This window comes from Nelumbo lutea, chromosome 3 (assembly GCF_056320005.1).
Source record: "Nelumbo lutea isolate HS-2025 chromosome 3, American lotus-T2T, whole genome shotgun sequence".
NCBI classification, from domain to species: domain Eukaryota; kingdom Viridiplantae; phylum Streptophyta; class Magnoliopsida; order Proteales; family Nelumbonaceae; genus Nelumbo; species Nelumbo lutea.
The window spans coordinates 31,571,520-31,595,668 of record NC_142686.1 but is presented as its reverse complement, the minus strand read 5'-3'; the positions used below and the strand labels follow the sequence as shown (position 1 = coordinate 31,595,668).

At 34.8% G+C, this 24,149-nt stretch overlaps 1 protein-coding gene and 1 long non-coding RNA gene across 2 annotated transcripts; one reads left to right on the top strand and one right to left on the bottom strand.

Annotated features, from left to right (window-relative positions):
* Positions 1–1,102: 1,102 nt before the first annotated feature.
* Positions 1,103–6,063, top strand: LOC148864026 (uncharacterized). The gene is made up of 2 exons (XR_016109098.1): positions 1,103–1,376; positions 4,229–6,063. It is a non-coding gene; the product is annotated as an uncharacterized LOC148864026 (long non-coding RNA).
* A 9,250-nt stretch (positions 6,064–15,313) lies between these two features.
* On the bottom strand, positions 15,314–18,288 carry LOC148864025 (type IV inositol polyphosphate 5-phosphatase 9-like). Its single transcript, XM_088980385.1, has 8 exons — positions 18,160–18,288; positions 17,858–18,021; positions 17,588–17,695; positions 17,163–17,505; positions 16,837–17,021; positions 16,085–16,193; positions 15,807–15,958; positions 15,314–15,705 (listed from the first exon to the last, which is right to left on the bottom strand). The coding sequence occupies exons 1-8, from the start codon at positions 18,175–18,177 to the stop codon at positions 15,534–15,536; spliced, it is 1,251 nt and encodes a 416-aa protein (XP_088836511.1). The 5' UTR covers positions 18,178–18,288; the 3' UTR covers positions 15,314–15,533.
* Positions 18,289–24,149: the final 5,861 nt, after the last annotated feature.

Below are 24,149 nucleotides of genomic sequence, written 5' to 3'. Positions count from 1 at the left end.
CAATAATCATCTCTCAGAAAAGTAAACTGGAACATGCATTCTTCTTATTTTCACTCATATATATATATATATATATAATTGTACTACAAGCAAAAGGAGCTACAGTACAAACTTGGAAAATAGCCTTCACAACTTACAAACTGCAATGATGGATTAGATGAATTTGGATCTCCTGTACTAAATTCTACATATGAGAATTGAGAATTCATCAAAATTCATGGGGCATTTTTGATTGGTTAAACTCTCACAGAGATTGAGACTCGGATTGGGTTGGGTTTTTTAGCCTACATTTGAAATTCATGAATCGAAATTATATTAATTTCAATTCCACCTTGATTTTGTGGAAATAAAACTGTTTGGCCTTAACAAAGAACATGGAAGCATGGCTTTGTACATTTTTCAATTCCAAAGATTTATAGCCCCCTAATTCTAAATCCACTCTAACCCAATTGTAATCTTAGGGGTTATTTACCAATATGTATGATTTTAATTTTCAAAACAATTAAAACAACTTCCACATCAGTAAAATAATAATTCTTTTTTTTATAATATGGGGTTATTTTTGCTTTCAAAAATAAAATCATACAAAATTAGGAACACCCCCATAAATGTATGAAAAAATTTCCATTGGAATTGAACTCGATTTCTTGTGTTAAGGAAATGGATGATTCATAGACCAAACTTATTACCTACAAGGCTCCTTCGATAAAATTTTATTTTCTGTTGAACAGTTAATCAAATTGGATATAGAGGATTTAGTGATACAAGATAAAAAATAAGGATGCTGGGTCAATATGGAGGGCACCATCATCATCATCATCCCTTATGATCAAAGCATTACAAGAAAAATCATTTTTAGCCACGGATTTTCCAGCAACGGACCAAAAACCGTGGCTAAAATACTATATATAGCGATGGAATAAACCATCCGTGGTAATATTCTCATTTCACGCATGCCACGTAGCTACGGTTTTATGGACCGTGGCTTAAATGTAAGTTGTTAAGACGGTTTTAAAATTAATCGTTGCAATACCTCCTCGATTTTGACCAGGAAAATATGAAACTATGGCAAATTAATTGGGCGGGTTCTAAAACTTTTGGCCGCTTAGGAAAAATAAAGAGAAAATAAAGTTACCCGTGCATTCCTGCTCCCATGTCTCTCTCAGCTCTCCCATACCCTCTTTCGCCTTCCATTCTCTCTCTCTCTCTCTCTTGCTCTTTTGAGTTTAATCTTTCTTGTCATCATCACTCGTTTGGGTTGTTGGTTCCAGTACGGTCTCTCTGTTCGTTCAAGATCATTCTTTATTGTTAATTCGGTCTCTTTGTTTGTTCCATTCTCTCTATCAGTGTAAGGCACACTTTGGATTCTTCTACCGGTAAGCATTCTTTTGCTGAAACTTGTTTTTGATGGACCTTGATTTGTGTTGGGCGCTCTGTAATCGGTTAAAGGGATGTTGAAAATTGAAATGATACAAAGGAACGCATAAAACATTTTGCTTTGGTGGATTGCAACGAGGATATAATATCATGCCTCTACCTTTTGCTTTGGTGGTGGGAGTTAAGGTTTTTTTTTTAAATTTTTCAACTATTTCATGAAGAAGGATATCCCTCAGCCTCTCAACCTCTGTGTTCCACTATTTTTCTATAGAACATGTGCCTTGTTTATGTTCACTAAAATGTCCCTTCCAATTAAACCTTGTCAAACAATGTTATAACTTACAACCCCAACACTCTAAGCTAGCTAATTAAGATAAATGGAAACTCATGAATGGATTCTTGTTTCTATGGTTGGGAGTTGTAGCTTTCACCGCTCTTCCTGTCCTTTTCCGGTTTAGTTGCTCTGCCACATCTTTTCTGGTTAAGTCTTGTCAAATGAGGTTATAACTTATTCTAATTTCTAGGTGAGCCTTGGGAATGATTTGGTCGGTGTTAGAGTGAAGAGATGTTGGTCGTTTATATTGGCTGGGATTTATTGGATTTGGTTTTGTTAAATAGATTGGTTATGTTGGATTGTGAGTGCACTTTTATTGTTAATATGGTTCTATCGTTTATCTATTAATATTTTTTCAAGGTGGTCTCAAGTTTGTTTTTGATTGTGAATTTGGTTTGAAGTTGGATTTAAATGTTTTTTTTTTCCTCTTTTACTGTAACTGTGGGGCTTTAGATTTTTATGTCACTGAACAAATTTCTCTTGTCAGTCTCCTTTTCCCAACTAAAAGTTCAAATTTCTTTTGCACACAAGTTATTTCTGCCTTATGTTTCATCTTGCATATAATAGTTGCTGTTATTTATCTTTCCTCTCTCTTACTGTCTATAAAGGAAAGAGAGGTTAGTAGAAAACTATCAATTTATGTTGCAAAGGTATCTTCATTATTCTTTGAAAGAGGACAAGATTCTAACTATTGAATGTGGGCAATTGAGGCAAAGCTAATTAAAGTCAAAATCCATGTTACTTGGTATCAACTCCTATCACTTAAACTCTCAAGTGTTGAGGTTCTTTCTGAAGAAGTCTCATTTTTTTAATTAAGGTGTAATTGCTTTGCTATCTAAATTACTTGGTGTTGATGAAGAAAAAGGTATTGCTTTGCTATCTGACTAAATTAAGTGTTTAATTAAGGTGTAATTACTTGGTATCAACTCCTATTAATTCCTTCAACTTTGTTAATGGCATTGATGAAGAAAAAGGACTCCCTTAATGAAGTGGCAATAAGGGTCATTGGGCTAAAACATGCCAAGAAAGAGGGGGCAAGGGATAGGGGAAGCAACCAACCCATTTTGGGAACTGGGAAGCCACTTCAACTTCCATGTGTGAAATCATGGGGAGGCATGCCTACATGTTTGCATGATTGACCATGATTTGATGCTTTTCTCCTAACTTATCTTTTTGCAAGTCATCATCCCAAATTCCTAATAGAATGGGCAAATTAAAGAAAATATTGTAAAAGTGACAAAGGAAAGCTTAAGGATCCTTCTCGGATAAGTCTTCATGACAATGAACATAGGAGACCCAAGGAGATGATGGTTCTGGAATGATATGACCTTGCTTCTTGAACCACACCAAATCCTTAGTTAATTTCCTAAACCTTTCCAAACCATTATTTTTGAACTTAGCATCTACAACAAAGCATCAAGAAGGCTTAGTTATGTAACAATTATTAAATCAATAAAAGGCTTAGAGACATATGGTATTAGTTTCATAGTATCTGCAAATCACTTAAATGATCAACAATTCTCCTATCTATCTCTATTTCCTTTTTCACTTAAAGGGAAATGGAAATTTATTGAAGTTAATGGTTCTTCTTAATGTTGTTTACTTATATTGATTGTTGTGAATTTATAGGATTAATTATATTCATAGGCGTTTTATTTGGGCTTTGTGACATCAAAATAGCTTTGGAAAAAGTATTGGAGTGTGAATTTATAAGATTTACTTTCTCTTTAACTCAATGTTTATATGCTTTATATGGTCATGAAGAATGTCGATATCGAGCTGCACTTTTTATTTTTTAGTTTTTTTCAAATTAGTTCAAGAGACCGGTTTAAGTTCATCTACTCTCCCTGAACCAGGTCATACCCCAAAATACCCACCGTAGAGATGTATCAAGAGTCACCTATACGATACGTATTAATCGATACACCCAGATACGTTTTGATATTTAGAACATTGGGTGAAACCCATCAAACTAAACGGGAGGTATAAGAAATGAGGTAGAACAGAAGGGTAAGAAATTGTATCTATCTAACTAGAGCTAAAGGAAAATGTCACCTACCACTCTGATGGAATTTGACTCTAACGTCTGATTAGAAATGAATGGTTGATGTGGTATTTCATGCACTGTAAATTCTTCTAGGTAGGGCCTATCTAGATAACATCTCCTTGGGAAGATGCTAGGGCAGGCTACCAACGAGCAGCCACACACATACACACAAATTTTTTGTTAAAACAATCATTTATATAGCTAATAAGGAGGCTGGGTTAAAAAATAAAAACATTGTAAAGTGGGTCCTTGACTTCCCCAAAACTTAAAAGGGATCACTTTCTAACACTCTTCCAATTCCCAAAATAAAAAAAAAAAAGTTTATTTTTTTAGAAAATCTTTAACTTGGCCCCTCAAAAGAAGGGAGTGGGAAAGGAGAAAGACCCTTAACTGGCCGGGTCACTTGAAATTGATGATGACTTGACCTTGAATTGTTTTGTATATAATCATCACATGAATCGTCCTTACAGGTTATTGGTGGACGACAAGAATGGAAAAGGTTGTTCGCCCCATCAATACCATTGATGTGGCATACGGCAAAGAGCATGGAACTCAACATTTTATCTCATGAAAATGATGTTTTGAGTCACCTGATTATTGGATTGACTTAGAGGTTTAATTTGTCCATTCAAGTTGGTGGCATGGTGCGCTGTGCAACTATACCATAATCTTATAGAAATCTGACAAAGAACCTTGGATTTTCGTCCAATCTCATCACATCTATCACATCTATCTATGGTGGTATTCACCATAATAGAGTAAGGAATGGATCACATCAATCAATCAGTATAGTTCATTTCTAAGAATTCATTACTTCTAATAATGCCCTTTTCCTTTTAGACTTGATTAATTTTTCTTTAGACAGCGTTTGGATGCGGTGTAAAATATGATTCGATGTATTTTTATACTCCGGTCTGTTTTGCGATCGTTTGAATGGTGTGTAAAAGTAAACTGAATATCAGTGTAAAACTTCACCTTCACACAACTTTTACCTCGATGATCGATGTATATTATACATTGATTTTTTTGATGTAAAACTCGACCTCGAAAGGCATCTCGATGTAAAACAGTAAAAGCAACGGCTCTTTCTCCTGGCATCGCCTGGAACCTTCCCTTCTGGCTTCTTCACCGTCTCCGGTGCCTCTGCGTTGTCTTGGTTCTAACTGCCTTTTCACCACCCGTTGATTCTCCCTCCATCGTTGCAACCTTGGCCGCCGTCGGGGTAGTAAAAACCTGAAGCCCCCTTTTTTTAAGCCTCCCGCATCTTCACCCCGATCCTCTGTTTCCCTGCCGTCTTCCTCCATTACTGTTCTCGTTACTAGCTCTGAGTCCAACCATTTCGGATCCATGGCCACCAATTTGTACAACTAGTCCTTTCCCTTCTAGCATTATTGAAAAACCTGAGGTCCTTTCCGCTTCCAAATCCTTCCATCATTGAAAAATCCAACCTCTGCGTTGCTTTGGTTCTAACCGCCTTTTCACCACCTGTTGATTCTCCCTCCGTGGTTGCAACTTTTGCCGCCGCCAGGATAGAAAAAACCTGAAGCCCCTTTTTTTCAAGCCTCCCTTTTCTTCTCCCCGATCTTCTGTTTCCCTGCTGTCTTCTTCCATTATTGTTCTCGTTACTTGCTCTGAATCCAACCATTTCGGATCCATGGCCACCAATTTGTAAGACTGAAGTCCTTTCCCTTCTAGCATCTCCGGACCCTCTACCGCTGTTCTTACCATAAACACCTCTCCCTAGATCTCCACCGACACCGCTTTCGGAACCTCCTCCGGAGCTCGAGCCTAGATTGTTAGCCGGACCGCTTCCAAATCCTTCCATCGTTATCCAACCGTCTGTCGAGAACTAGGAGACACCAATGTTTGGGGTGTCGTCCATCATCCGACGGTGGAGGAGAGAGGATTTACTGAAGAAGGGCTCCGCCTTCCTCAGGACTTTGGGTCTGCTCTTCTGATTGTTTGTCATTCTTGCTTTTTTGATCATTTCTCTGGTGGTTGCTCTGCCTCTTTACACCAATTCGCGGTGGATCGTTGATGAAGATGGGCAACGAGTGAAGCTGGCGTGCATGAATTGGGCAGCGCACCTCGAAACCATGGTGGCGGAGGGTCTAAGCAAACAGCCTTTGGACTTGATATCCAACTACTCTTGGCTTCAATATTTGGAGAAATATTTGTTTGGCTCATAATTTACACTGACTGGTTCATCTTTTACACTTAACTGGTGGGCCGTTTTTCAAATACATCGGTGTAATTTTGTATTATATTTTTTTATACAGATATGACAAAAATATTTGTACAACAACATACAAAGTTGAATACCCACAAGACTAAATTTAGTACATAGAGAAAGAAGAGACTATGCATAAGTGGAATAATCATCATCTAAAAGACAAAAACCATTAATTAGCTGAGAATTATAAATTAAGCTTATGATTTTATTACTAAAACAAAATTAAAAAAACCCAATTAGTATAAGTTGAAAACTAGAATTAAACGAATAAGTTCAATAGCTTCAACTACAGAGTCTACTCCATTTCCTTTGGTGATGATCTTTTGATCCTCCAGGTTTATGGAATCTCTTATACAAAATTACAAAATAGAAATAGTGACTCTTGTCTTGTCTTTTGATCCAACTCGCTGCAGGTTTTGAGGAGAGTATGGATCGAGAGAGGTTTGGAGAGATCTAGAGTTTATGAAATTCTCTCCAAATATGCCTCATTACCATCCCTAATTAGAATACAGGAATCCAGATCTCCTTCAAACAAAAAGCCGTTCCAACTCATACTTGATGGATCCCAATCCTCGTATGGTGAAATGTATACACAGATGATATTGGAACGTGTTTAAATGTACATAACACGTTGTAAAACTGTTATTTTTTTTTTTTCTCTAACGAAATGGAATACTTCAACCCTTTGCGCGCATTGAGATTGAGATCATATTCTCATCTTCTTAAATTGAATTAATTAAAGGGACAGCGTACACCACCTTTCAATAAAAGTTTTCTCCATTCAATCCAATGATGGCTATGCTCATAATCACTCTCCCCCAAAATAAGTTCGAAAATGAATCGTTTTTGTTGAAACTGAATTAGTGAATTGTAATCGTCAACGCAGACTAAAAAACATGTTGAATAAGGATCGTCTCCTCAGCACTTTCTGTTTCTATCCTCCTATTTTTTTCCAACTCTATAAATCCGCTCAACAAGTGATTTTAGGCTATTTTTGGTTTGAAGGGAAAGGTAGAGAAATCTTATTCCTTTCACTACCTTTTCGTTCGAACCAATAACAGACTTAGACTTAGAAGTCTCCCTTTATAAAATTACTAGTGGGGACTCGTGAGATGCACGGGTTTTATTAAACAAAAGTTAAACAATAGAAATACATAGGAGTATATAATTGTTTTATATTTTAATTTTTTAATTCGAATGAATTCGACGTATGTTGATCGGTTTTCTTAGGGTTGTTAATGGGACGGATCCGACCAGACAGACCCGAGCTGATTGGATCGGTTCTGGTTCTGGGAACTTGAACCGACGGGTCGGTTCTGGGTCCTGATATAGGGTCCGATTATTATCAGTTTGGAACCAGTTTCACCTAGTCCCGAACCAATTCAGACCCGACCCAATATATTACATTTATATTAAATAAATTATATATATATACATATAATATTTAATATATGTTAAACATAAGCATTTATTTATTTTTATTTATTATAATTGGGTTTGTCGGGTCAGACCCAATGGTCCCGAGAACCACTCAATTCGATTTTGGGTCCAAAAACTATAAACCTTATCAGGTCCAATTCTGATTTCGAGTTCTCAACATTTCATGCTAGATCGGTTTTGATTCCAGCTAGTTCTGACCCAGACCCAATCTATTGATAGCCCTAGGTTTTCTACCATTAATATTTAATATTTTAAATATATATTTTTTAATACAAGAAAGTGGGAAAATACCCATATTTCTTAGTCTAAAATATTTTTAATTTATTCTTTAATAACAACACCGTAATTTATAATTTAAACTTAATTTTTAAGTTTAAATCTTTTGAACAAACAAACCAAACTGAAAATAGATCCAAACTGATACAACCCAAGTTGGCGGGTTTTCACTAATGGCCAATCAGTTTTGGGTGACAAACTCTCGACCTAACTAGGTCAATTTGGTTGGCGAAACAACCTACAACCGAATTGAACCAATCCTTGAACACTCCTAATTTCAGCTAAATTAATAGACTAATCTCTAATAAATAACAATATTTAATCTCCAATAATTCTTGAAATTTTATAGAAAAAATACACAATTATTGAAAATAAATTTATAATGAAAATAGAATAGATATCTAATAAAAATATAATAAATACTAAAATTATATTAAATTAGTCAATAGATAGTGTAATTTTAGATAATAGTTTAATCTCTAATAAATATTAATAAAAAAATTATAAAAAATATATTATTACAACAAATTAATTTATAAAAAAATACACTAAATATGATAAATTTAAATTCAAAAGTTAAATAATAGTTATTTAATCTCTAATAATTATTGACAATTTACTATTAAATAATAAAGCAAAAATAGATTTATAAATAATTATTAAAAACATATTTATCAAAAATACAATAAATAATTATTGAAAACAAAATAAATATTAATTTTAGTATATATAAAAATATATAATGAATATACACTATTATTGTAAAATTATTACTAACAAATATTATTTTTTTGAAGGTTATTTTGTACAATTATTAATTGATATAAGTGAAATTAGTTATTCTTTTACAATATTGTTTAGTTATTAAAATGGTTATTTAAGTTTTTAAAATATTAATTATTTATTGAATTTAATCATCCGTAAAAATATTAATAATATTATTATATTAATATAAATACTATTAAATCATTTATAATTATTTTTCTACTTTATAGGTTTTTTATTTTTTAATTTATTACATAATTTCATTTATAATGAAAGAACCACTTGTGAGGGAGGTGGACAAGTGCGGTAGGTGGTGCTATCGGCCTCTACAGTCCAACCTACAAGCACAACGAGGACGTCGTTCATGTCAGCATGTGCACGGAGAGTAAAATTGCCGTACTGTCGGAGACCAGTGAGCATGCGGCTGGTGATGGCACGGCGGTGGCGTTCCCTCAATTTGGTGCGCTCCTTCTCCTTCTCTCTCTCCTTCTTCCCTTTGCCACCGCTGGCGACGCCCAAGGCTGCCACAGTGGTTGCTATCGCGACGAAGCCACGGGGCCCACGCTGGGGCTGCGGTTGTTGTTGAGGTGGCTGAGACTGGGGCTCCGGATCATGCTTTAAGCTGTTGTTCATCGCTACAGCTACAGACAAGATCTCCGTGAGAGAGAGCGAGAGAACCGCCATTATTGGTTCAAGTATAGGGAATGCGTTTCAATTGCTAAAAGATAGTCCATGTTTACATCTACTTGCTTTATGGGCATGATGAATTAATCTGGACAAAAGGGTTGCTTTCCAAGAAGGCATTGTTGTGCCATATGGTACTAGAATGACCCCTGCGATGCATGGGCTGGTCTTAAATAGATACCCATGTTAGTTTCTTAACTGATTTGGTTGTGGGTGAATTTGAATAGCCCCATATATAATTTTTTATTTTAAAGTTCAGAAAGACCACAAAATTCTAAAAGGGAGGGCAAGCAATTTGAGGAGTCTGATGTGGACAACTACATTTTATAATATGGTATATAAGTATGTAGAGTGCAAAACCTTATATTTTGTATTATTTTGTATCTATTTATCAGCTGAGCCTCTAATGCACTCCATACCTAGCCTCTTAATTGGCTTAATGAATAGGGTAGGATTAAAAGCCTTACTTTGCACTCAATTTTTGAAAGTGGTATTTATAGGTTGGGTGGTGTGTTTAGTGCATTTGGTAGGATAAAAGGTTTGGTTCATCTCTTGTAGGGTATTAACCTGGTGACTTGATAGGGTCTATTGTTCATTTATTTGGTTTTGAGGAATGGTTTGGTTTTGCCTTTTAGTTCTTTAACCAGCCTACTCTCTCATAAGTTGTTTATTTGTTTTGTTTAATTGAAGACTAGTAGAGGGGCCCCGGCTTCTTAGGGGTTGGAATGGAATTACAACATTGTTATTTGTTACATTAAAAAAGACAATGGTTTCTTAATAAGAAACTTGCAATTATAATTATTCAAGTCTTAAAACTCATATGAAGACTTAAAAGAGATCATCATGTGCTCGTTTTTTAAATATTGCTTCAGCAAAGTATCTCATATAAAAGAATGCGATTATACAGTAATAGTTCTGAGTTCTATTTCATAGTTGTCCTTTGTTTCACATCGAGAACTCCCAATTGACCTAGACAGTAGGATTGTTCGGCCCGAGAACCTTCCAGGCAACTGATTCCATTTTACCCCAAACCTGATCCCTAACAAAAAATCGTTGAATCAGTCAATGACCCTTTGACTTGACAGTTGAACTGTTCAACGGTTTTTGGTCATTTTTTATTGTTTTTATTTTCTTATTTTTTTAAAAAAATTTTGTTGTTAGAATGGGCCATCCATTCAAATCGGACGATTAAACCATCAACCTAAAAACCGATGGCCAAAACGGTTCCATTTCTGAGTCATTTTTTCTAGATGTCAATAATTAGACGAAATAACTTTTAGGTCATAGTCATGGGAAGGGTGGACATTGCGAGGGATTCCAAAACCTTAAAAGATAAATCCAAAGCGACCTTAAACACAGAAAAAAAATTGGTAGTAAATCCACCAAATTGGAAAAACCAAGGAAAAAAAATTAGAAAATCGAGTATGAGATTCTACTTTGAGAAGGAGCTAAACATGCATGCAATCAAAGAAAGAGACAAAGCAGATCATCTTGTAAGAAAATAAAAAAAAAACATTGCACAAGAAAATCCAAAGAAAAAACAAAAGGGAAGAAATAAAATAGTGGTAAACCCTAGATCGTTTTGGAGGATCTTGAAGAAGAAGACAAAAAACACACACAAAAAAAAAGTAGAAAATGAAAAAAAAAGAAACATACCACACACGCTCGAATAAATCCAATAGTTGAAGAAACCTTTGAATAATGAAAATCCAAAAGCATAAAAACCATGGTTTTTGAACTGTTGTTGACCCGGACAGATGGACATTTCAGCCTGAGAACTGTCCACACAATTGGTTGCTGTTAGAATGGGCTGTTTTTTGTCGTTTTTGGCCATTTTTTTAATTTTTGTTGTCATTTTGGCCATTTTGGCCATTTTTTTAAAAATTTTTGTTGTCAAAATGGGCTGCTCGTTCGATTGAACGATTGAATTGTCGACCCAAAACCAGTGGTTAGAATGGTTCCCTTTTTGGGTTTTATAAGTCACACGCTCAAATGACATAACACGTATGATACTACTTAATGGACCTCACACACTCAATTTTTTGCCTATAATTTTTGTTCTCAAAATTGGCCATCCATTCGAACTGCCAATTTTTTAAATTTTTTTTAATTGGGAACCGTCCAGGCAACCGATTCCATTTTACCCCAATCCCGGTCCCTGGCCAAAAACGTTGAATCGATCAATGGCCCATTGACTTCGAACGGTTGAACCGTCAACCCGTTGACCCATTCAATGGTTTTTGGCCATTATTTATTTATTTTTTAATTTTTGTTGTTAGAACGGGCCATACGATCGAACCGTTGACCCAAAAACCGATGTCCAGAATGGTTTCATTTTTGGGTTGTATGAGTCACACACTTGAATGACATAACACGTATGGTGCTACTTAATGGACCTCACATTCTCAATTTTTTCCCTGTAATTTTTGTTATCAGAACAGGCTATTTGTTCGAATCGGATGGTCGAACCATCAGCCTAAAAACCGGTGGCCAGAATTGTTCCATAATTTTTTGCTTGTAATTTTGTTATCAGAACAAGCCATTCATTTGAACCGAACGGTTGAACTGTCAACCCGAAACCGATGGCATATATATATGTGTAGTAAAATTTTCAATGAAGAATCTTATATATACATATTAAAGGGCTGCCATTTGGCGAAAGGGGAGACCACCCCTATCCCTTTAAATATATATATATATATATAAGATGACAAATCATAGATTGCTACTTGGGTATGAAAGTCAAGTCATAGTTGGTTGATATCAATTTCTGAAGATTTGGTCCTTGTGGACTGTTGGCTATTGTGATGCCTATCTTTGATGGAATTATAATGGGGATTATGAGAGAGCCTTGTACTTGGCATCCTCCACAAATGAGTGCATGAAAGGTAGGATGATGACTTAAGATCAAATTGTTAGAGTATTTTTTTGTTTAAATACTTTTATACCATTTGCAATTTGGTCATCCTTAATGGGCCCTTAGCACTTAGGATGCTTGGGCCATTCACTCAGTTATGAATTTATTATATGTCTCATTAGGTTGTTGCTTACCCAATTCTAGTTTCCATTTTGATATTTGGATATCCACGTTATAAGAAAAATGAGTCGCTAAGGCATTAATTAGATTTGGCCATTTTTTACCAAGTTAGTTAGGATTCATGTTCATTAATCATGTTATTACTGATCTAGTTAGGTTTCTTGAAAAAGGCTCATTAGTTGAGCCCATGAGCCTTAGGATTTGCATGCATATTCAAATGTAGGCCTTTTAGCATCCAATCTCATTATACTTGTCCATGTTTGTCTATTTAAAACCTAAGGGTAGCCTATGTCCTTTGATCTTTTCAATATTAATTAAGTCCAAAATGTTCTTTGGATTTTAGTAAGTTTTTGCCCTAACAAGGCTAACCGTTAGGCTTTTTTAGTATCATTTGAGGTCTAGAGTGAGGAACCATTGTTGCCCCTTGCATAGTGACTTAACTGGGCTTAGTAAAGTTGCCCCCTGATTGAGCTGTTGCTCCATGTTCATATGGCCAATTATGCTTCTTGTTTTGATGTAGAAAACCTAACAGCACTTTTACTTAAATTTTAATCAGGCTTTTTCCTAACCCCCGGGGAGCCTCTCATCCTTCTCTATTTTTTGGGTACTCCTCCTTGTCTTGTTGTGTGGAATGAGGGTTGGTCGGTCTTCTATTTAAATGGACCTCCTTCGTAGGTCTAAATCAAGGGTTTTTAGAAGGATAAAGATAATCAAAGGGATGAGAGTTTAGGTGAGGACATCAGTGCTGTCTCTTATTTGTTTAGACTGGATTAGGAATCTCCCCTTGAGCCTAAAATAAGTGTGGGTTTGTTACTAGACAAGTTAGGAAGTGACTAGGGTTAAAAAAACCAAGAAGAGAGTCTAAATGAAATGGAAAACTGCAAATACAATGGTTTTTGGTCAAGTCGACTATATATCAGGTAGAGAGATAATTGGTAGGACCAGTCTGTTATCAGATAGCCAAACACTTCCCTGTAGAAACGGGAATACTATTTGGTTCCTTATCCATTACAGTAGATTAGCCTAGGTGATGGGTTCCAGTTGATTAGAATAGTTGAGGCCCTCGTTTTTGAATCCAAATACTCTCTTATAAAGGGCTGGGGGAAACTAGCTAATTAAGGCTGCATTTGGCATTCCTTATTCTAAAGACTTATCTATTTTTTGCAGTTAAAATACCCTCTATACGAACACTGAGTTTTTTAATTGCAAAAAGGAGATAAATCCTTACCATAAGGAATGCCAAATGCAGCCTAAAATCCCTAACAGTCTGAGAAGTTGGTTTGACTATTTCTGAAAGCATCATGTGATATAAAATGAGCAAGAAAATTTTAGTCCATTTGTAACTCGTAAGATTCTTATGAATGTCAAATTTCAGAGACCATAAGAAATTAAAGGTACCAATTGTTTTAATTCTTAACAGAAATGCATTTCTGATTTTCATCTTTCAACAGCAATATTGTCCTTTTAGGGATCTCCCTCTACATAAAAAAATGTCGGTGACAATGAGTTAGTCAGCTCTGGAAAATGAATATAAAAAATAAAATTAATTAAACATTGAATTCCTGTTCAGATTAGGTCGCAAATGAATGACCCAAATCCTGAGAAATCTTTCTATCATTTCTCCAACGGGAGACCACGAAACTGGTAAGATGGGCAAGAAGATAGGGCTAAGATTTATAAACAATCTCCAGCCCTTATTTTTATTTTCTAATTTGTGTTAAGAAATTAAAAGACTCAACCTTAGAGCGAGAAAGGGCACAACTGTGCAAGCTCAATTGCCCAAGAGAGCTCAAGCTTGGAATAGAAGGAGGTTAAATGGTTTTAACACTGATTCATGCATCTGCATTAATTTGTTTGAAAGAAGTAGTAGAAGAGAGCGACAAGGAAATGCAGAAACAGACAACCAAACCCATATGGGCCAAACAGGTGAGGACAAAACCGGTTGGTCCGCTGGTTTCATACTCCTTAAGATTCGACCAGCTGAATCTGGACGGTTTTTTACAATTATAATTGAAGCCCAATATAGGAGATTCAGCATTTCCTAATCCTAACAATGGTATGGTGGTTCCAGCTCCACGTTAGGCCCTGTTTTTCTGTACTTTAGGTTTTTACTTTCTTGTCTTGTCTTAACATATACCATATAGGAAATAGAAAATGCCATTCAAACCAAACTAGTCCCTATAAATAATCAGAAGTCAAAAGAATAGGAAGACAAATAGGTTGTTGATCCCCCACAACAAAACAAGCTCTACTATATATATATTTTAGAAACTCCATGCATTATAGTTTTCCTTTCTGGTATTTAAATAATTAACGTCCTTTTCATCCACACCCACCGCGCTTTGTATTGGTCTAGATAATATGCATCACTAGCTAGTTTCTTTTTCCCACTCCAAAACTATCTCAAACTCAAGCAAATACTGGAATAGTTGAGACATTATTTAAATTCATGCCTTTTGTTGGGTTGGATATTATGTAGATTGGATGGTTCATATTCTTCTACTGGTGTCGATCAATGAGTTAGAGAGCTACATAAATGTATCGTAATGGTGATGTCATCTTTCTGTGAGACATCTTTACATTTCAAATTGAACTTAATTAAACAAGGCTCTGTTTGATTGCAGTGCAAATATCAACTGACGCTCAGTTTGAAAAGAGTACAAATGCAAATATAAGGTTTTGCACTCTATAAATTTGTATTATTTGTATTCTTTCCAAGCTGAGCCTGAATAAAAATTTTACACCCGGTTCAGTCTTCTGTTTGTAATTATGATTTGCACTCCTATCCAATTCTCTCTTATATAAAGTGGGAACCGCATCATCTCTCTTCCTACCTCTCTTCCAAACAAATAACCCTTTTCCTGCTTCCATTATCGTCTATATAAGTTGGGGACTGCATCATTGTTCTTCAGTCAAAATTGATGCAAAAGTAAACCAGAATTCACACTCTGCCAATTAATTTGCACTTCCATGCATTTACACCAATATGTAAATTAAATTTGTACTGCAAACAAACTGAGCCTTAATGCTTGGACTAAGCAACAATAGAATCAGAGCAATTTTAAAATTTAGTAGAGGCGAAAGGAGAAGAAAAAGGGATCGATCGAGAAACTTGGATGCATAGAAAAGAAGATAGATAAATGATAATTAACTGTACAGTTAAGAGCAAGCTAGCTAATACAATAATGATCTTTGGAAGTTTCTCATATTAATAAAGCTCAAAGACTCACAGCATGATAAAAAATGCTGCTTATTGTTAAACCTGGAAACTTGATCGATCTACCATTAATTAAACAAAAAACCCAACTCGTGGGTACACCTCAAAATTGGTTGGTATTCGCTAAAGTCTGTGTGACAAGCAGTAGCAGCTATCAAATCCTTTGGAGGTTCTTAAGACGTCGACCTCTGTGGTGAAAACTGCCCAGACGGGCCTGTGATCAGACAGCTTTGATTCACCTCTACTGTACTGGTTTTGCTTCAACCCCTGGCCGAACCAAAGAATCCTATCGCACCTGCAAATCCCCTCTCCTCATGAGTTGCTTTCATCATACTAATTAAGGCATTTGTGTTACTTGGTTTGATGATCAAGAAATTACTTCTGATGACTACTTACCAAGCAGGAGTTCGTCTCTTTTCGCCTTTTCTACCTTGAACACAGCCATAGTATACATCGGAATTTGGAAAGTATTTGTATGTGGGTCTGAATTTGATTACTCCTTCAAGCCATCCATCGAATACATGACCCTCCGTGAGCTCAGTCTTTAGCTTTATGTAACAAGAGATTTGATTTCAGAAGATCATTTATGTAAAATTGTTGGATTCTCAAGCTCAGAATAATGAATCATTTGGAAGAAAGCTTAATTGTATATAGCAGGGAAAACTATTTAATACCTGATCATTTTCTAATAAGACATCCCATTCTCCTTTCTCGACTAACGATCTTGTCGTGGCCTCTGATAGAGAGATTCTATAATTCAAATCGCCAAGCAAAATTACCCGACTGCATGAGACCAGACACACAGTTAGCCGAGATTTTCCAATTAAGTTGCTCCAAGCTTATAATTTGAAATTTGTGGTAGTTACCAGTTAGCTTAAGGAAATTTTTTTTTTCATCATGAAGCAAAAATTCCACCTGTTCAGTGAAATAGTATTTATTTCAACAATTAAGAAAATAACTTAGATAGTTGAATCAATAAGGGTATGTTTGGTTTGATAGAAAAAAGGGAGAGACAGAAAGTTAGAGAGAGTTAAGAGCATCCCGATCCCCCGATTTTCTGTTTCTCTCTTTTCTTCTATATATCAAACCAAATGCAGCTTAAAGATATGGTTTACCACTTTAGTAGCACACAAGTTAGCTTTTTTCTTTTTTTCCCAGTGGCTTAGTTATCCATCTACTCAACTCATTTATCCATTCCAAGTCATAGAATAATCTCCTATTAGCCCAGGGCCTAAAAAGTTTTTAACAACTCTCTCTCTCTCTCTCTGTGCGTGTGTGTGTGTGTTTATGTAACAATATTAACTTGTTCCAGTAACTAATACCAGGAAAAGAAACAACTCAGAAAGATATTGATCAAAATATAGATAAACTGAACCTATATGAAGATCAATTCCTTTGGTGGTTTTAGTGGATATAAGTTACATACTCGTGATCTAGAGCTTTTCTTGGCAAATCCAGTGAAGGGCCGCGAGGAAAGCTTGTCCGTGATAATATTTCTGCAGCGTTTGAGTTTCTATGCTTCTCATCGCCTTCTTTCCCTCCAGAAGCTAGATGACCACAAACAAAGCAGAAGCTCGTTTCATGCAAGTAAAATCTAACGGACACTGAACCCTGCATAACCATATATTTCACAAATATATGAGAACGAAAAATCTTTAAAATAAGCATCAACACCTAGGTCATACAAGTTATGAAGTTAACAGTAATAGTTCTATCTGCAAATTCTTTTGAGAAACTAACACTGTAAAATACCTTATTTCCAAGGCAACCCATGATACCGCAACCCACGCATGAGACGCTTGGATGCCGGATGTATCTGTGGAGGTCACTTCTAACCCAGACTGATACCAGTATTCCGACCATCTGCTTACTTATTATGCATCGATAGTCTCGTGGGGCATTGCTTTCTATTAAACTGTCATCCTTCACAGGATAAACTTTCTGTAGTTCTATTTTATTAGCATCTTGTCGTCTATCTGAGGGAGATGCTTTCTTGTTCAGAGCTGTTCTGATCAAAGAATTCCATTTCATGGAAACTCTACTGTTTTCAGAGCCTAGAACATTGCCAGCGTTTAGAGCCACGACCTCCTGGAAACTGAATAAATTGTAAATATCAGAATCAGTTTATTTCTTGGTAATATTTCAACTTACTTTCATCCATGAAATTGTGAATTTACCCAAGAACGTAAATGTCACAAGGGTTGCTTTGGGTGTTGAGCAAATCCTCCATGTTCAAATCCTCGGTTGGTGCTATGCCTCCGACGTTCCATGTGCTAACGAATACTCTATAAAAAAAAAAAAAAAATCAGAAAGCAAAACCCATATTAGAACTATAATAAACTTGGCAGTATTTCAAAAGTTGTGGAAGTAGACACAAGATAATAGATGCACCACTTTGGAGAAAGAGTTGAGGGAGATGGTGAAACAGTCAAATATCTAGAGCTTACTTGTACTTCTGAGTACTAAAGTCTCTCTTAGGGGATGAAGATTGATGATGTGAGCTTGGAATTTCCAGCAAAGTCTCGGTATTGTCCGGAAAATCTGCTACGAAATTGTTGCCACCCAGTCTCCTTCGGAGGATCTTATTAGCTATTAATCTTGGCCACATGACCTTAAAACCACAAACAATTATATTGAATCAGTAACAAATTCTGGCTAGGGAGTCAGAGAGGAGAAACTGGATGCACTTCTAGATAAATAAAGGAGAGAAAGAGAGAGAGAGAGAGAGAGAGAGAGAGAGGCTGCTCACTTCCCGCTTCCCCTGCATGTTGTGCTGATTGACTGAAGTTGTTTTGGGGTTGCTCAGAAGAAATAAGAGCTGGATATAGAGGCATAATGTCGAGGAAGAAGGGCTTTTCCCCTTCTTTTTTAGGGCCCACAAGGCCTTTGCAGCCGAAGAAATTAAAGTTTTGCAAGTTGTATTGGAAGGGCTTTTAGGTGATATAGTGATGATGATGTAAGCAGAGTTCAATTAGTTTGAATGACTTTCATTTATATATATTTACAGAGAGAGAACTCAGAAGAATAAAAAGAAAACCCAGTAATTAATCAGCATCCACGTGGAAAAAAATGGAGAAAACACTAAAAGATTTATGCATCAAAGAATTACTACTAAATTATTGCCCTTTCGGAGATGCTCAATAAAGAAAATCTCAAACCCCACTGGATTGGCCCTACTCGAATTAATTCCCTAATTGGCTTTGTTCATTACTTAATCGAGGGTGAGGCAGGTCGCAGGTGGGTAGGTCCATGGCTCCAAATGCACCCCAAAACAAGACAAACCATTCAATCAACTTGCGCGGGCTCGAGGTCTTGAGGTCAAGGGACTATTTTGTTGTGTTCGTGGGGAATTGAAGGACACGACGTCTTTGGGTTGGGGGATGTCTCGCGCAGTAGCCGCTCAAGCATGGCTAGAAACACTGATGGTGGTTAAACATTAAAGATTGGCCCCATAAATTTGGAAAAAGTAGATAAAGAAAATTGATGATTGGAAGATGAATTTTGTAGGCATATCTTATCATGCCCATGCGTCTTAATTCGGGGGTGATTCTCACCCCTGCTAGGAAATGGTTTTCTTGTGGTGACCATGAGCAAATTAATTGATTGATGTAAGGTTTCAGCTGCTGATTCCTCCCTCCCTCTATGAGTGGGTTTTATAACATAATCCTGCTTGAAAGCGTCTGACATAATTAGGGCACTCCACCTAAAATTGAAGTGAAGACTTAAGAGGAAGGCCGCACAAGTAGTCAGCCCATGATCAATATTGGCCTTCAAATAGCAGAGAATATGCTTAGTAGCTCCCAGTGCATAGAAGTGGGACAATGTAAAAGCTGACACATCTTGTTTATTCAGTATTTTTTGTTTTCATTTATCTTATTAAATATTTTAGTTAGTCATAATAAATTTTCTCTCCCATACCTTTCTACAGGGTTACCATTAGATCCTTATGTTTTTTCTTTATCTTGTTAATTTAATGTTTTATTATCTTAGATAATTCTAATATTATGAAGCTATATGTTACTTTTAGTACTATTAATTAAAGTTACTAAGCCCTCCTCCACTGCTAACACCCTTTTCATTTTCTTCATTTAATAAAATTTTAAAATAGTTTTTATTTCCATCTTTCCTTAATTTCTTAATCTTTTATCAAGACCTTTTAGTCCTACTTTTTAATATATCTAACTTGACTTAAAATCTTTGTCTCTTTCTAATTTTTCCAATTTATAAATTCCATTCTATCCTTCTTTAGTGCTTAATTTATGATATAATTCATTATATGCTTCAAATTTAACTTCACTTACTTTTTTTAAACTTTATTTCTTATGGTTTTACATTTATCTAACATGCTCTTTTACACTTATAATCTTTTGCCAATATTTACAACATGCTTGTTTTACTTTGATTATATTTTGAACATTTTCATTCAACCACCAAGTTTCTTTAGTACTTTATCATTTTCCTTTAGATTATTCTAAGTCATTTGTTGCTACTTTTTTTATATAATTGTTAATTTCAAGCCATACTCTTCATCTAAATTCTATTTTCCTTTTATTAGTCAATCTCTAAGTTGTACTATTCTCCTTTAGATTTGTCATGTAATTATTGGGCACCTATTTCTTATCTTATTTCTGATCTATTTTTTAATAGGCACTAATACAATCATTAATTTTCTTTTTGTGGTTAAGCTTTCCCTTGAAATAACTGTAATTTTTATGTATCGTTCTTTATGTTTTCCTAGTAAGATAAAAATCTATTTGATTTAAGTTTGGTTTACTTTTAAATGCTACTAAATGTTCATTCTTTTTTAATATTGTTAAATCATAAGCAATTGCAAATTTTAAAATTGTATCTCCTATTTCAATCATCTCTCCAAAACCAAATCTTCAATGCACCATATTATAACTTTCCTGATCACTTCCTTTTTCCCACATGCCCATTTAAAACTCCTCCTATAAAAATCTTTCCTTCTCTTTATTTGTTTTGTAGATTAATCCTTGTAAGTTTATTCTCTAAATTTGTCTTCTAATATTTCTTCTAAACCAAATTATATTAATGATTCCCTTCGCTAGAATTGGTATAGTTAAAATTATTTTATCACAAACTCTTTTAACATTTACAGTTTCATTTTTTAGAACTTTATTTATTGCTACTTTGTTTCTAGCTATATTCACTTCTCTAGTATATCATAGTTTCTAGCCATCAATTCTGTGGCTTTTCTCCCTTCAACTTGGGTTTTCATTCCATTATGTCTACTAATTCCATCATCTTAGCAGCTGTTTGGCATCATTGCCATTTCATGGAGCAATGATGTCATACCAGTGCCACGTAGGAAGAAACGTTTCTCCAGGAAACAATCATTTGTTTGGAACCATTTTTTCTATAGAAAATGGTGCTCCTAGCCATGCCTTGGAAATTAGGAAGGCATGGCTTGGACTAACGCCAAATTTGGTGTTTCTTGGAGCTTTAGTTCGTTGCTGCCAATAGGACAGTGATGTAGCACTGGGTAATGGGTAAAAGTGCAGAAAACATTTCTTGGAGCATTGGTATCAAATAGAAAAAATTGATATTGGTCCTGGAAACGTCTTGCTTGGCAGTAATTATTCCAAACAAAAAAAAAAAATGCACCGTTTTCTAAGAAAACAGCGCTTCCAACCCACACATCAGCAGCATCGTTTTCACATCTACAACTGCAGCATTGATGTCAGACATATACTTAATTGCTACATTATAATCGTGTTTTGATAGAGAAGCATAAGTGTTTTGCCTTGCATTGCCGTTGCTTGTCCTTCGGTTTAATTTGTATGGTGAGAAATAACGTAACTCTATCCTCCAGAACAAAATAAGTATCCAATAGATCGTAAATAGAATTAACCAATTCTTGTGTGATGGAGATACTAATAAAAATAATGATGTTCATCAACAATGTCATGTTAATAAAGGAATATGATTTTAGGTAAAAGATTGATAAAATAGAAGCATATCCTTCGGTTGGAGACTGGAGTTATCAAAATAAATTATAATGCTAAGAGAATATCGATCAGAAGGCAGATTCTCTTTTGGTTTTGCACGCAGATCTGATGATTTATTTGGCTGCTGTTGGTAGAGGATGTGAAGGAATTTTATATAGTCTTGGGGCTGAGACTATGACCCATTTTGGAAGTACAACTTTTGCACGAGAGAAAGGATATGGAGGAAAAGTTGAAATAGAATATAATTCTAAGCAATCAGTTGCAGCTGTAAATGGCAGAGTTTTCATATATTTTTTTGATGCTTTTAACGATCTTGGTTTTAATTTTTTTATATATCTTTTGTTTATGTTAGAATAGAATACTCTATGCTGCGCATGTGGTGGCAAAAAAAATGCAAATTTATTGTCTGAAAAGGAAGACTGGAATTCCATTCCTCTTGGTTCAGGCCTAAGGGATCTAAGTATCTAACCTACCCGTGCTTGGTTTCCAAAAAGATAAGAGAGAAAGAAAGTAACACAACCTAATAATATTGTAATGGCGCTAGTGTTTTGTAATTAATGTATATACCATTATTCTCCTTATTCAAATCTCTCTCATTAATTAAGTCTTATATTCAGGGTATTAACTCCCATTAACATTCATTTAATCCTATTTTTGACTAGAATACCTTTGTTTTTGAATTTGATTTCTCTAATTGTGAGGGCAAAAAGTGTAATTTGAGCTATTACATTTCTTCTCATTCAATTTCCTCTCATTAAGTCTTATATTTATAGTATTAATTCACATTCTTTCATTGAATCATATATTTAACCTATTATTTTCACCAAAAAAATAAATAAATATTATCATCTGGATCCATATCCAATACTTTTAGTGATATAATAAAGTACATGCTTTTTAAAATTAACCTAAAAATTGAACTATTTTCCATCCTGGTTATAAGTAAGCAATTCAACCATTTGGGTCAAGTGGGCCAATCTATGATATTATAAAAACAGATAAAAAACATAAATAATATATAAAAATATATAAACTATGCAGAAAATGTTTGTTTATATGTCTAATATTTTATATTAATGAACCATATTAAAGAAAAATAAATGTGGCAATGATTTTTTTTTATTGATGATAGAAATAAAATACAAATTTAAAACCGACCTAAAAATGAAGTTGTTTTCCTATTTTATGGCAAGTCAACTAGTCAAGCTTTTGTGTCAAAGGCGTCAACCCTTGATGTCATAATTGAATAATAGTAATTAAAAATATGAAAACACAAAAAAAGTATAAATAAATAAATAAATAAATAAATAAATAATATATATATATATATATATATATATATATATATATATATATATATTGTAGAAAACATTTGGGCATATCTTTAATATCATATATTCATCATATTAAATAAAAATGAGTATAGCAAATAAGAATAATTTTTATAGACAGAGAAATATAAAATAATTGTAAAAAATTTTGGAAACATATTATATACTATCATCATCATAAAAAATAAAATTGCCAATGGATGCCAAAAACCTAGTGGGTGTTTGGCACCTTAGTGTTCTACAAATTTTCCATTTTACGGTTTTGCTATTAAGAAAAATCAGTAATGCTATTTAAATGCATTTGACAAGATTATTTTTTAGAAAACCTTGCTGAAATAATTAGCTTTAAGACTCATAAAAGGAGGCATTTCTTGAATCGTCAAAATTGGTGTTTCTTGAGTTGCCTTGGAGATCTTGAACCATCACAGTGACATGGCATATTGAAATTTGAAAAAAAAAAGTTTTTACTGACAGCATTTTTGAGATGTCATACAGTTGTCAATGCAAATATATTATAAAAATAGGTTAAAACACTTTAAATCTCCAATCAGCAGGCATCTCCGTCAAACACTTTTTTTTTTTGTGTTTTTTCAAAAGAAAAAAAAAACAGGTGAAACGAAATGCTTGTGAATTAAGGACACTTGTGTAGCCCATCTCCATCTCCTTAACCCTCGAACCCTGATAGTGGGATTTGATCCCAGGTCCCTGCTACAATAACTCACAGATCCTACCAAATGAGCTATTATCAGTTGGTAGAACTCTTCTGCTTGATATATCTCCAAATTTCCATTCATAAGGCCAAAGAGCTCCCGCCGTGCAACCAATGCAAAAAAAAAAAAAAAAAAGTTGATATATTCAACAAATGGCTTTTTAGAGGTTATCTATCTGTCTAATGAATTATTTGGGTTGGATTTCTAGAACTACAGGCCTGAATGATCCTTAGGAAACCTTTCATACATGTAAAGTAGTGTTTCATTTGCCAAGTTGTGTGAGAAAGAGACAGGGGTTGGGGATCGAGGGATATAATAAGGCACCTGATTAGAGGGGTACATTAAAAAAACCAAGGCAAAATCAGGAATTCTTGGTAGGATCCTGTAGTATTTTGATTTGGATATTATTTAAAAACAAAGCTATGACTGGGAGCAGTATCTAACCTACCCTAAAACCTATAGTTTATTTTAAATGAATACCCAGTTAACATACACCTTTTTTTATTTATATATTTAGATCTTTCCAGCAAATGGGCTTGATTGTAGAGAATTTGCAACCACAAGGGCCGAATTAATTATCAAAGAAAAAAAAATCTATGCTTTATTGAGAGTGACCCTGCGATTTATAATTGGGCCAGGCATCACTCTCTCTATATCTCGTTTAAATAGTGTTTTAATTTATTTCATTTTACATCTTTTAATGTATGGACATTTATAGGACTTTAAAGA

Coding starts and splice junctions, on each gene's coding strand:
- LOC148864025 (XM_088980385.1), bottom strand. Junction 17,506..17,587: donor TGTGACATTTACGTTCTTGG/GTAAATTCACAA, acceptor CAATTTATTCAG/TTTCCAGGAGGTCGTGGCTC. Junction 15,959..16,084: donor TCTTATTAGAAAATGATCAG/GTATTAAATAGT, acceptor TGTTACATAAAG/CTAAAGACTGAGCTCACGGA.